The sequence below is a fragment of the Hyaena hyaena genome, unplaced genomic scaffold (genome assembly GCF_003009895.1).
Source record: "Hyaena hyaena isolate Hyena2069 unplaced genomic scaffold, ASM300989v1 scaffold_406, whole genome shotgun sequence".
Taxonomy (NCBI): Eukaryota; Metazoa; Chordata; class Mammalia; order Carnivora; family Hyaenidae; genus Hyaena; species Hyaena hyaena.
This window is the reverse complement of record NW_024081038.1, coordinates 769,815-784,296: the sequence shown is the minus strand read 5'-3', so window position 1 is coordinate 784,296 and position 14,482 is coordinate 769,815. Positions and strand designations below refer to the sequence as shown.

General features: G+C 42.4%; 1 protein-coding gene across 1 annotated transcript in view; it reads left to right on the top strand.

Moving 5' to 3' along the window:
• Positions 1 to 14,482, top strand: part of RNF121 (ring finger protein 121) — a 76,008-nt gene that overhangs the window by 53,128 nt on the left and 8,398 nt on the right. The window contains exons 4-6 of the mRNA XM_039252029.1: positions 1,612 to 1,766; positions 4,475 to 4,582; positions 8,000 to 8,120. Coding sequence (XP_039107960.1) covers positions 1,612 to 1,766; positions 4,475 to 4,582; positions 8,000 to 8,120 — 384 coding nt within the window. The remainder of the gene's footprint in view (positions 1 to 1,611; positions 1,767 to 4,474; positions 4,583 to 7,999; positions 8,121 to 14,482) is intronic.

Genomic DNA, 14,482 nt, shown 5'->3' with positions numbered 1-14,482 from the left:
GAGTCCAAAGCAGGGCTCGTACTCGGGAACGGCAAGATCATGACTTAAGCTGAAGTCAGATGCTTAACTGACTGAGCCACCCAGATGCCCCTGTTTATTCATTCTTTAATGCTTTCTATCTGAAATTTTTAAAAATATTAATCATTAATTATTGTTAATATGTCACATTTTTTTAATGTTTATTTTTGAGAGAGAGAGAGACAGAGCACAAGTGGGGGAGGGACAGAGAGAGAGACACAGAATCTGAAGCACGCTGCAGGCCCCAAGCTTTCAGCACAGAGCCCAATGCAGGGCTCGAATTCCCCAACTACGAGATCATGACCTGAGCTGAAATTGGGACATTCAGCCGACTGAGCCACACAGGCGTCCTTCTATTTGAACTTCTAAAAATCATCTAAAGATTGGCAGAATCATTACATCAAAGGTTTGATTTATATTTTTCTCTTACTGCTAGACTGTTAACTCCTTGAGAACAGGGTCTAGGGGTCATGTTTATTTCTGCATTCCTCTTTCCATTAACTGCAAAATAAATTCTTGATTTATTTATTGAATACTGCCTTTGCTCTCCCAGGAAATCTGAGATAACAAGGCTGCTTAACAGAACCTTAGCATGTTAGAACTTGAAGGGGTTTGAAAAATCAAGTCAAGCCTTTCCCTCAAGGAGGAAGAACCTTCCTAGGATGACCCAGTGAGTTGGAGGCAGACAGAACTAGAGTCTAGATCTCTTGGGCTTCTATTGGGCCATCTGGTTTAAAGGGCCTAATCCTAACCCTAAATTGCTCCCTCTCTCCGTTCCTTCTTCCTTTTCTTTCATTTTTTTTCTTTCTCTCTTTCGTGATGTGAGATGAGTAGCTTTATACACCCTTACAGTTTTAAGCCTCAGAGTTACAAAGCAAGGCAAGATTTTTTCATTTCTTTTACACTGATGCCTAGACTTACTCCTGATTATGCCTTTGTTCAATCCAGAGTAGTAGTGGGGATAGTGGGGGATTTGACTGCCTAAGGATGTTGGTGTTACCCTATATGTAGGGGACCATTAGAGGGTTGTACACAAGGGAATGACACGTTTAAGACTTTATATTAAAGAGGCACTTGGGTGGCTCAGTCACGTAAATGTCTGACTCTTGATCTCAGCTCCAGTCTTGATCTCAGAGTTGTGAGTTCAGGCACCACACTGGGCCACTCACTGGGTGTAGAGCCTACTTAAAAAGAAAAGAAAGGAAAAGAAAAGAAGGAAGGAAGACTCTAAGTTAGAATACCATTCCAGTATTCCTGGGAATGGTAGATTGGAGAGGGAGTCACTGAATGCAGGGAGATTAAACAAAGAGGTCTTTACAGTGAGGCAGGCAAGGGCTAGCAAGGGCTCACCTGGAAAGGCAAGAATATATACAACAGGAAAGAATATATACAACAGTTAAGTGAGGGATGAAAAGGAGGTGTCAGGCATGGTCCTAGGTTTCTAAGTTAGATCACTAAGAGGTGCCTCTGTCTAAAATTGGAAATCTCGGAGAGGATCAGGCTGAAATGGAACACATATGATACATTCTGGACTTGTGGATCGAGCTACAGAGGGAGCTGACTAGAGCTGAAGTGCTTGTGTTTGTGTTTCAGATGGTGACCCTCTTTCAGATGTGGGTTGTTCCCCTCTATTTCACAGTGAAGCTGCACTGGTGGAGGTTCCTAGTGATCTGGATCTTGTTCTCCGCTGTCACAGCTTTTGTCACCTTCCGAGCCACCCGAAAACCTCTAGTACAAACAACCCCAAGGTGAGAGATTAGGTAGTGGGGAAGAGCTAGGTTTCTTGAAGCTAATGGGTTGGAATGCATGGGATTGGGGTGGTTTAGACTGAAAAATTTGTAACTTTTGTTTGCCAAGATTACTTGGCATGGGGCCCCACCAAAACAAGCTGATTGGGAGAACTATCCCCCCTTCACAGATTAAAAATCATTAAATATTTCCCTGTAGCTTACCTTAGAGTTTATATCAAGGTCTATTTATATTAAAAGCAACCAAAATAAGTAAGCAAATTCTGGTGATCGTTGTGGTCTCATTTTAAATGTTTTCTTTTTGTGTGTGTGAACCCTTTTCTGATCTCTAAATTAGATTTTCTGTTGTATTCTTTTATAGGCCCTGTAGTTGTCCATCATAGAATTTATCACAAGATATTGAGTGTCTATCTCCCCCACTAAACTGTAACTATGAGATCAGGAACCACATGTATTTTGTTTGTCACTCTATATCCAGGCCCTACCACAGGGTCTGGCACATAGGAGCCTACTCTGAATTTTTGTTGAATGAATGAATCTCAGCAAATGTACAGTTTTTCAACAAATAATACTTCCTTCTTGGGTCACAAAGCAGCCCCTGCTTGTATTATTCTTTGTATTTTATCCAAATGCATTTCTAGATTGATCCTCCCAACCAGCTTGTGAGGTCATTTAATATCTGTACTTGACAGAAAGAGATTTTCTCATTCATTCATTCATTCAACAAGCACCTGCTATGTGTCAGGCCCTGTGCTGAGCGCTGGGGATACAGAGCTGGATAAGACATGGTCCCTGCCCTCAAGGAATTCTCGGTTTAATGGAGGAGATGGACAAGAAAGCAGCTCTTTCAGTGCAGTTGGTAAGTGCTGTGAGAGATGTGTGTACAGGTCCAGGAGAGCCGAGCAGAGGAACTAGCCAGCCTCAAAGTTGTAACTTCCTGAACCAAAGTCTTCAAAATTGCAAGTTACTCTTTTTCCCATGCATTTTATGTTCTGCTTTACTATAGGTCTTTCTTTGGCCTTGTGAGTTTCATTTTACATGGTAAAATTAATCTTCAAGGTGAAGTTGGTGATCCAGAAGCTCCTCTCTGGCTATGGTAGTTTACATTAAGGGCTGTTATAGAAGATCGATGCTCTGGAGCCAGATGGATGTGGATTGGAAATCCCAGCCCTGCCAGTTGTTAATTATATGACCTATTTGGCTTCACCTTTCTGAGCCTTGAATTTTTTTATCCTTACAAATGTGATAATAATTGCTTCCTTATAAAGGGTGATATGAAGAAAAGTGTAAAAAAGCACTTTAAGAATCACTAAGTAACAAACAGAATCAAGTGGTCAGTAAAATGACTGAAAATGTGTCTGTAACATGGGAAGTTTTTTATGATGATAGCTAACATTTGATAGTGCTTTATAATTTCAAAGCACTTTCATAAACATCCACGTTTGTTCATGTAGCAGTTATTGAGCATGTATTATATACACCAGGAAATGGGCTCCATACAGTCCATTGAGGAAGGCATGATAGTTTTCTTCTGTAATACAAATAAACTTCTCTTAGACTGATGATTTGACTTCCCTGGGATTACCCAGCTAATAAAACTTACTTAATCCAGATTCCACCTAAAATTCCACATCCTTTCCACTATCTCACTCCCATCTGACTAGTGTAAAACCTGGGTAATGGAGCTTTGTGTGGGTTTTGAGGTCAGGCACTGCAAAATGTTTGGGGCCTTTCCGTTGCCTGAGAACTGATCACCACTTGCTTAGCCATAGCAGGGAGGCATGGGCAGGGACCTTGAGCTTCCTCCCTGGGGCCCAACAGAGTTGGCAATAACCTGGCCTCAGGAGCCAGGCAGGCTTGAGCTGCTTATTCAAGCAAGTTGCTCTTTTGCTCCCACCTCCGATAGAGTAGTTGTTCCTGATATCAGGGACCTGCCTCCATATCATTTAAAAGGCTCTGCCACCTTCAGGGAACATCTTTCCTCTCTGAACCTGGCTGGGGTCAACCAACCCGATTTCACATTGCTTTTTGTCAGCTTCTAGAGTGCACTGCTCCTCCTTCAGTAGCATTGTGTGGCCCCACTTCACCACACCCCTCACCACCATAACACACGTACATCCAATTCATATTCTTTGAATCCTTCCTTCCTAATCCCTTTTTCCTCAGAAAGAAAAATCATTTCAGAAGCAAATTCGTTAGACACCATTTCATTATTGGCCTCTGGATAGGAGCAAAGCAGTATTCAGGCTAACCATGCCCAATTGGAAAAGCCTGTAGCTGATTCTACCTCTTAATCATCTTCCCTTGAATTCTCCTTCCTGACGAGAACAACTAGCTTTCCCCACCTCTTCCCTTCTGAGCATAGTTGTAGTTAGTAGTTTTCACTTCCTTATCCAGCCAGTCTGAATTTGAGATGACATAGCTGTCTGAGGTTAGCTGTGCTCTTTGAGGCCAAAACCTCCTTTTTAGGCTCTCTTTTCTTCCCTTGGTCTGGGACCAGGAAAATAGCGCTAGCTCCCTGGTTTGTGGAGGTGTTTCTGCAATTAAAGGAGTGACCAGCTCTATTACAGTAACTGAAGTTGATCAATAAGTCCAAGCAAAGGACCTGCTCTTTTCCACTGATGTGTGAATAAGAGTTTCTGGTAATCCAGAGGCCCCTAGGCTAGAGTTTCTGTGTCAGCTGTGCTAATATTCTCTCCTTTCTCCAGGTTGGTTTATAAGTGGTTCCTGTTGATCTATAAAATCAGCTATGCCACGGGCATTGTTGGCTACATGGCTGTCATGTTTACCCTCTTTGGTCTCAATTTATTATTCAAGTAAGTATCCTTTGCTTTTGTTTTTGCTTGTGTTTGGGGATGAGGGGCTGGTAAGGTGTACCTTTCTTCCTGGAGCAAGTCCTGGATTTTAACAAGAGGGACATGATACCCAGGATAGGAGACTTGGGCTTTGGGGAATAAGAGAAGGTAGGCCCTCCCTGATTTGAACTGGCCAAGGAAAGGAATGTCTGGACATACAGAGTTGTTAGAGTCCCAAATCATTGGTTATATTTTCCAAGAATCTATATTTTAGTGGAAAAGTATAAAAAAAAGTAAGCATAATAATGATTATAGCCAGTTACTGTTACTCCATCACTGTAACAGAGCCATTTTCCTTGTCCGTGTTTGTACTATCTGTTGCAACGTCCACTCTACCTGAGTGGTCTTATGTTCAGGGAGACCAGGAGTTGGCAAACTGTCCTGTGGGCCAAATTGGCCTACCTCCTGTTTTTTCTAAGGTAAAGAAAGTTTTTACTAGAACACAGCCATACTCATTTGTTTATGCATTGTCTATGGCTGTTTTTGCAATAAAACTATAATAGAGTTTAATATTTGTAGCAGGCACTATTTGGGTCACAAACCTTAAAATGCTCTCTAGCCCTTTACACAGAACATTTTTTGTCAACCCCTGGACTAGGTAGTCAAACTCATGTGACACAGTTGGCCACATCTGGCAGTAAGTTCACCCAGAAGTATACAGGGGTGGGGGTGGGGGGACAACAGAGCAGTGTCCGCGGGAGTCCTCATAGTAGTTCCAGGGCTGGAATGTGAGGGAATGAGACCACACAGATGTGTTGTGGGAACCACCCTAGTTCAAAAGCTTTCCCCCACCAGTTTTAAGAATCTCCCAGTTCAGATGTAGTGTACTAATCATATTGCTGCTTTATAACATAGCTGACATTCCACTTCTGTCAGATTTCTAGGGAAAAAACTTTTTAGAAAGTTAACCTGTGGGCATTTAATTCCCACTCCATTGTTGGGCGGCTAGGGTGTTTTTCAGTTTTGTGCAGGTAACATTGTTTTGTTGCTTCCTAAGGATATATTACCAGCAGTCAGATTCTGGCTGTTACTTCATATTGTCATGAGATTTCAAAAAGATTCATGTCACTGTACAGGCCCCCTCACTCCCAGTTGAGGCAGAAGCCATGAAATCCTGGATTCTGAGGCTGTAGGGTACAGTGAATAAGGGCAGAAGAAAGTGGAAATGTGGTTTCATGGCTGAGGTGATGGGACTGTGGGCTGTCGATCGTGAGGAATCCTAAGCCTAGGGCAGTGCACTTGAAGTTACAGATTTAGGATTCTTTCCCAAATCTGGTACACTATATGTGGGAGTCTTTTTTTTTTTTTCTTTTTTAAGTTTATTTATCTACTTAGAGAGTGAATGAGAGCTGGGGAGGGCAGAGAAAAGGAGAAGGAGAGGATCCCAAGTGGGGCTCAAACCCATGAACCGTGAGATGACCAGAACCAAAATCTAGTGTCGGACGCTTAACTGACTGAGCCATCCTGGTGCTCCAGAAGTCTTTTTGAAACTGAAAGGAGTAAGTCCTACTTTACTTAGTGAGAAGATATCCATGGACTTCTTTCTTCCAGGGGTAGTACAGGCCGCAAGCAGTAACAGGCTCCACAAAGATTTATAAGAATTCATTGGAATAGAGCCTAACATGTCCCATCAAAGAAAACCAAGGTATTTCTAGATATCTTCCTAATCTGTGTGGTTAAAAAAATAAAAATCAAGATTCTGCATTGTACTAAAGATGGCTATTCTTTAAAAAAAATTTTTTTTTTTTAATGTTTTATTTATTTCTGAGAGAGAGAGAGAGAGAGGGAGAGAGAGAGACAGTGTGAGCAGGGGAGGATCAGAGAGAGAGGGAGTCACAGACTCTTAAACAGGCTCCAGGTTCTGAGCTGGCAGTCAGCACAGAGCCCGACGCAGGGCTCGAACCCATTAACCGCAAGATCATGACCTAAGCGAAAGTCGGACGCTTAACCGACTAAGCCACCCAGGTGCCCCTAAAAAAAAATTTTTGTAATGTTTATTTTTGAGAGAGAGAGAGAGAGAGAGGGAGAGAGAGCAAGAGTGGGTGGAGGGGCAGAGAGAGAGAGGGGAACACAGAATTTGAAGCAGGTTCTGTGAGTACAGAGCCGGATGTGGGGCCCGAACTCACAAACCACAGGATCATGACCTGAGCCGAAGTCGGACGCTTAACTGACTGAGCCACCCAGGTGCCCCAATATGTCCCAATATGTCTGTTCTTTTAATTGTTCTTTTTATTTGCATAAACTATACCAGGAAGAAAACAAAATTGAGAAGCTTGACCATTTTTATGCTACTAATCAGGTTAATTGGTATAAGATCATGATGTCTAGTTAGTAGGTTAAATATTACATGATTCATGAACAAACAGCTTTTTAAGATAAATATAATTTATAACTTTCAGTGAACATATACAGTTCCTGGTACAAATATTTTAACAAAGGTTGTTTTCTATAATAAACATTTAAAGACTGAAGGTTGCAAATTATTAGTCCTTGGAATTATTAAAACAAACCTTCTAATATTCAGGCAAGATCATTGTCCTTCTTAGTAAGTAGACTTGGACCAAAATTTAACTTTGATGACATGATATAGAATATTAATAGATACAACCTAGAATTTTATGGTAACTAGAATGTATGTATTTACTAACTGACTAACTTTATTTCTAAAGCTGTGGATGGCAAACTTTTTGTGAAAAGGGCCAAATTATGTTTTAGGCTTTGTGGACAAAAAACAAAGTCTAGGATAATATGTAGTATAACAAGAGGGGAAACTCTTCTCTTGCCCTACCTTGTTTGATGGATGGGCTGTCTCAGATGGTAGGCATGCCCACTTGCCATCAGATGAGACATTCTCAGAAGGAGAGGCCTTACAAGGGGGTGTGTGACCACTGGGATCATTTTCACTCTGTGCTCCATTGACAGCCCAGATCCTGGTGTGCCCTTGCTCAGTCATTTCAACTTAGGCAGCTGGCTGGCGGTGAGGTAACTTGGTGAGTTGCCAACTTCCTGACTGAAATTCCACTAGTTGGTGTCCAGTGATTGCCAACAGTAGAGTCCTCAACATGTAGGTATCAACCAGAGTGGACCCTAGGCAGCTGCAAGGCATGGTTGCCAGTTGGAGGAGACAGGCACTGGGAACAGAGTGGGGAAGAGGGGCAGTAGGGAATACCTTTGTAGCTCACAGTGCTAGCTTGCTCAGACGGTGCCAACAGGCCATATAAAAACAGGTAGCAGGCTGGATTTGATCTTAGTTTACCAATATTTGTTTTAGCCCTTAAGGCCTACAACTTTAGTTGCTGCCTTATGTGCCCCACGGTCGTTATCCAAAGCAGTTGTTGCTTAGGACGGGCCTTATAAGCTGTGCTGCTTCCCTTACAGGATCAAACCAGAAGATGCCATGGACTTTGGCATTTCTCTCCTCTTCTATGGCCTCTACTATGGAGTCCTTGAGCGAGACTTTGCAGAAATGTGTGCAGACTACATGGCGTCTACCATAGGTGTAAGTTCACATGGGCTTTGTTTTTTCTTTTTTTTTTTAGAGAGAACGCGCGCGCGCGCGCACACACACACACACACACACACACACACACACACACGTGGGGGAGGGGCAAAGAGAGAGGGAAAGAGAATCCCAAGCAGGCCCTGCACTGTCCTTGCAGACTCCAACACTGGGGCTTGATCTCACAAACCATGAGATCATGACCTGAGCTGAAATCAGGAACAGATCTTAACTGATTGAGCCACCCATTATACTGCCTCCTGCCACCTCCAGAGAGTTCAGGATAGTATCACTTGTTTGATGGAAGAGATAAACCATAAAAAAAAAATCTTTCAAGATATAAATAGTATGGAATGGAGATTCCTTCCTTAAAATTTGGAAAGTCAGATCTCAGTTGTACCCTGGAATTTTTAACTTTAGAACCATTTTAGGAAAGAAGCACTTTATCATTCAGGAAGTTAACATTCTTTTAATAGATATTTATTTAATGCTTCCTATATGCCCGGGCACTGGACTTTTTTTTTTTTTTTTAATGTTTGATTTATTTCTGAGAGAGAGAGACAGCGTGAACAGGGGAGGGTCAGAGAGAGAGGGAGACACACTTTTTTTTTTTTTTTAATGTTTGATTTATTTCTTTTTTTTTTTTATTTTTTTATTTTTTTTTTAATGTTTTATTTATTTCTAGGAGAGAGAGAGACAGTGTGAGCAGGGGAGGGTCAGAGAGAGAGGGAGTCACAGACTGAAACAGGCTCCAGGCTCTGAGCTAGCTGTCAGCACAGAGCCTGATGCGGGGCTCAAACCCATGAAACATGAGATCATGACCTGAGCTGAAGTCAGATGCTTAACTGACTGAGCCACCCAGGCGCCCCGGCACTGGACTTCTATAAGCTGGAATTACAAAGGTATACATGGTCCTTGCCCAAATGGAATTTATACCCTAGTGACAGAGATGGGTATTAAAAGATTAAACACACAATATAAAATTATAACTTCAATAAATACTATGAAGGAAAGGTTCATAATGTTGTGAACAAATGCAGTAGTGACATTTGACCTAGTCTCAGGGCTCAGAGATGGCCTCCTTGAAGAAGTGACTATTGAGCTAATGTGTAGGTGTTAACTAGATGAAGTGGGAAGTGATGTGAGGGGCAGCTTCACCAAGAGACCTGGTGGGAGAATTTCTCACTAGGGTGGAGAGTGCCTCAGGCACCAGCTCTTGCCTCATAAACCCACATGTCTCTCAGTACCTCTAATAGCACAAGAACATAAGGATCAAACAGTGACATTAAACTTTATTAAAAGGTTGGGGTTGATAGCAGGAAGATAGACATGAGTTTGAATGACGTTAATCTGACGTAGCAGGGAACCTGCTTTCCCAGGCTTTCAGACCCTGCCGCATCCAACTCTCAGCCTACCTCTGTGTATCAGGTGCCCTCTTAGCACCCACCAGCTAGAATCTACATCTAGACAACCACTATCCTCCAAGTGGCTATCCCTAGAGCCTGTGTTCTGACGAAAATATGCCTATACCTCAGGCCAACCTTCTGAATCCTGCTTTCTTTTATGACTATCCACATCTTCCCTAGGTAATTGATAACTGAGACTGCCTGTTCCTTTCAGAGGAGCTACTGTGTCTAGCTCCTGTCCAACATTCCTGTCAGAATGTGACCTTGCTGACCTCAACATTAGTAACAGTTTAAATTTCCCTAGGCCCCCATCTCTGGGGGCAGGGAGCGGGTCATAGGAAGACTAGCATGGCTTGTGACAGTACTGGATGAGTCACCAGAGTTCTCTCATTCATAATTTCCCCATAGCAAATGTTGTAGAGACTTAGTGGCAGGTTTTTTGCTAGGGCTCATGATGCCAACAGATTAGACTAGGCAGGGATATGGCAGAAGGGACTCCCAACTCCAACGTGGGATAAAGCGATAGACTACACTACCTTTACAGTTCTTTTCACCCTGAGAATTCCAGGACTCTCCTATTTCTGCCCCAGTCTTTAGTCAAGTGGGCCGTGGTCTGTTTAGGAACACCTAGCCCCCTGAGCCACAGCAACCTGAATTTCAAGAATATCCCTGGCCTTGAAGCCAGAACTTGATCAATGGTTTGAGGAAGGCAGTTTGAGAAAGCTAGGAAATTCTGGCCTTCCACGCATTTGTTAGCCAATTCATTCTTTCATTTATTCAAGAAACAGTTATTTGTCAACCATTTACAGTGTGCCAAGTATGACCAAGTGCAGCTTTACTAGCACCACCACTGCTCACTTCCAAGTAGCAGCCCTAGTCATTTTTTTTAAATTGTGGTAAAATACACATGAAATTTACCATCTAATCATTTTTAAGTCTAAAATTCAGTGGCATTAACTACATTTACATTGTTTTGCAACCATTACTACATCTATCTATAGAACTCTTTGTTTCGCAAAACTGAAGCTCTGTACCCTTTTAAATAATAACTCCACAGTCCCTCTTCCCCACAGGCCCTGGCAACAACCATTTTACTTCCTGCTTCTATAAATCTGACCACTCTAGGTGTACCTCATGTAAATGGATTCATGCAGTATTTGACCTTTGTGATGGCTTATTTCACATAGCATAATGTCCTCAATGCTCACCCATGTTGTTGCATGTGTCAGAGTTTTCTCCCCTTTTCAGGCTGAATAATACTCCATTGTGTACCTCAGTTTTTTAAAGACTAAATAAATGTGTGTGTGTAGCCACCAAGATAAAAAATTCCATTGTGTGTCTGTGCCACATTCCCAGTCCCAGTTGTTAGTTGTTTTCATAGCCTTTGGTACATTCTGTGATCACAGCTTCAATCCCAGAGAGTCATAGTTGACTTTGGGGTTGTTCTGCCTGTCAGGTCGGGACCTATGCTGACTCATCTTTTGGTCCCCGTTGAGAGTGGTTTGACTTACAAAGATCTGTGTTTAATTAATTTCAGGCTTCCTAGAAATGAAACCATGAGGTTTACAATTGTATTAACATGTATTCTCAATTCCTTTTTACTATTCTATACTACTCTGTTGAGTGCAGAACAGCTATTTTGCCTCACATGGAGAAATTGTGGTATGAACTAAAGTAACTCTGTGTCAAGGAAACTTTGGATGGTGTTTTTTTTGTTTTGTTTTGGTTTGTTTTTTTGGGGTTTTTCCCTCCCCCCCAGCTGGTCACTGTGAAGTCATAAGCTTGTGATAACCAGTCATTATAGTTTCCATTCATACCCAAAAGTCATGTTGAGGTAGAGAATGGAGCATTGTGAAATAAGCAAGCCTGTTTTTCTCTGGCTCGAAAGAGAGAACTGTTGGGCAGCCAGGTTAGTGGCACATTATTTCTTTTTTTTTTAAATTTATTTTATTTTATTTTATTTTTTTACAAATAGTTTATTGTCAAATTAGTTTCCACATAACACCCAGTGCTCATCCCCACAAGTGCTCTCCTCCATGCCCATCCCCCCCACAACCATCAGTCCTCAGTTTTTGTCAGCATTCAAGAGTCTCTCATGGTTTGCCTCTCTCCCTTTCCCCCACCATTTCCCCCCTTCTTCTCCCGATTGGTCCTCTGTTAAGTTCCTCCTAGTCCTCCTATACGTGCACACATATGATATTTGTCCTTCTCTGCCTGACTTATTTCGCTCAGCATACACCCTCAAGGTCCATCCATGTAGCTACACATGGCCAGATTTCATTGTTTCTCATTGCCATGTAGTATTCCATGGTATAGATAAACCACATCTTCTTGATCCATTCATCTGTTGATGGACACTTAGGCTCTTTCCATGTTTTAGCTATCATGGAGAGTGCTGCTATGAACATTGGGGTACATGTGCTCCTATGCCTCAGCATTTCTGTATCCCTTGGGTAAATTCCTAGCAGTGCTATTGCTGGGTCATAGGGGAGTTCTATTGTTAGTTTCCTGAGGAACCTCCACACTGTTTTCCAGAGGGGCTGTACCAGTTTACATTCCCACCAACAGTGTAGGAGGGTGCCCGTTTCTCCACATCCTCGCCAGCATCTAGAGTTCTCTGATTTGTTCATTTTAGCCACTCTGGCGTGAGGTGGTATCTCAGTGTGGTTTTGATTTGTATTTCCCTGATGAGGAGTGATGCTGAGCATCGTTTCATGTGTCTGTTGGCCATCTGGATGTCCTCTTTGGAGAAGTGTCTGTTCATATCTTCTGCCCATTTCTTCACTGGGTTGTTTGTTTTTCGGGCGTGTAGTTTGGTGAGTTCCTTATAGATTCTGGATATTAACCCTTTATCTGATATGTCATTTGCAACTATCTTTTCCCATTCCGTTGGTTGCCTATTAATTTTCTGGGTTGTTTCCTTGGCTGTGCAGAAGCTTTTAATCTTGATGAGGTCCCAACAATTTATTTTTGCTCTTGATTCCCTTGCTTTTGGGGATGTGTCAAGTAAGAAGTTGCTGCGGTGGAGGTCAAGGAGGTTGTTTCCTGCTTTCTCCTCTAGGGTGTTGATAGTTTCCTGTCTCACGTTCAGGTCCTTTATCCATTTTGAGTTTATTTTTGTGCATGGTGTGAGAAAATGATCTAGTTTCATTCTTCTGCATGTTGCTGTCCAGTTCTCCCAACACCATCTGTTAAAAAGGCTGTCTTTTTTCCATTGGATATTCTTTCCTGCTTTGTCAAAGATCAGTTGGCTGTATACTTTTGGGTCCACTTCTGAGTTCTCAATTCTGTTCCATTGGTCTATGTGTCTGTTTTTGAGTGGCACATTATTTCTGCTCCATTAGGCCATGAGTCCTGCTTCACACTTTCTTTGTTCTCAAGAAGTTCCTGTGCCCCAGACAACATTCATTAGGACAGGACTAGCTAGCTGCCCATTCATCTGTCCTTCTGAAGTAGTGGAAAGAGCTAGGGGGTTAGAGCCAGACCTGGTTTCAAATTCTAATCCACTTTTAATTAGCTATGTACTCTTGAGCAAGTTACTTTTACCTCTCTGATCTTGTTTTCTCAGATGTAATCGTATTACTAGACATAAAGAATTGTAAGGAACAAACAGGTTAATGTAAAGCATTTTGCAGAGTAACTTAGCCCGTGGCATGTAATAGAGGATGATGATGGTAGCTATCATTTATCCAGTGCATCTACTGTATACTAGTGCTTGCTAGAAAGCTACTTATTTTATATATGTAATCACCTGGAGCAGAGAGACCCTATAGAATTTGTCTTTGTATCTTCATTACCCAACCCACAGATCAAGACACAGAACGAACAAATCCTAAATCACCAGCATACACCAGTTTTCTCTTGGATGCCATCTATTGTCTGAAGTCCTCTCAGACCACTCTGTCACATGGAATCTCTTCTGTAACACTGAGAAATGGATATTTTATTCAGTTTTTCAACAAGTTTGAACTGACCAGGCACCAGCTCAGCTCTACCCCCAGCTCTCTCTGACTTCAGGCAAGGCTCTCCTCCTCCATGCCCATCAGTCTCCTCACCTGTCAAGAAGCAGTCAGACTGGAAGCGCTCACAGAGCTTTCAGAGCGCACACATTCTTTGATATTCACTGGTGTGGTATCCAGCTCCTATTCATTTCTTGAGCCCTTGCTACGTGCAAGCTTTGTGCTGGGTTTTCTCACGTATCTGCACCCATCTTTCCTCCTTCCCTCCAGTTACAGTGGAGAAAACAGTCTTTTCTCCCATCACAAGCCAGCTGTGCCTACACTGTGGATTCTATACCCTCTTCCCTTCTCAGGGACCCATTTTGCTATCAACTTCCTTTCTCACCCGTGACTTCAATTTCTCCTTCTCTGCTAGGCTCTTCCTATTAACCTTTTAAACGTTCTTTTTCAAAAACATCCTTTCTTTGACCTACTTTCTCCACTAGCAACTGACCCATTTCCTGTCTTCTTTTGATTGCTTTTCACATACTCCTTAGTTCATTCTTATCTCGCCTCCGCTCAAACCCTTCCTCTGAAATGGCCTTTTTATTCAGGTCACCAGTGACTTTGTGTCACTAATTGTGACCTCAGCACCCATCAGCACAGTTGACTCAGCCACTCTGTCCTCCTTTTTTTTACAAATAGTTTATTGTCAATTTGGTTTCCATATAACACCCAGTGCTCATCCCCACAAGTGCCCCTCTCCATGCCCATCTCCCCCCTCCCCCCCACAACCATCAGTCCTCAGTTTTTGTCAGCATTCAAGAGTCTCTCATGGTTTACCTCTCTCCCTTTCCCCCACCATTTCCCCCCTTCTCCCCCATGGTCCTCCATTAAGTTCCTCCTAATCCTCCTATACGTGCAAACATATGATATTTGTCCTTCTCTGCCTGACTTATTTTGCTCAGCATAACACCCTCAAGGTCCATCCATGTTGCTACACATGGCCAGATTTCAT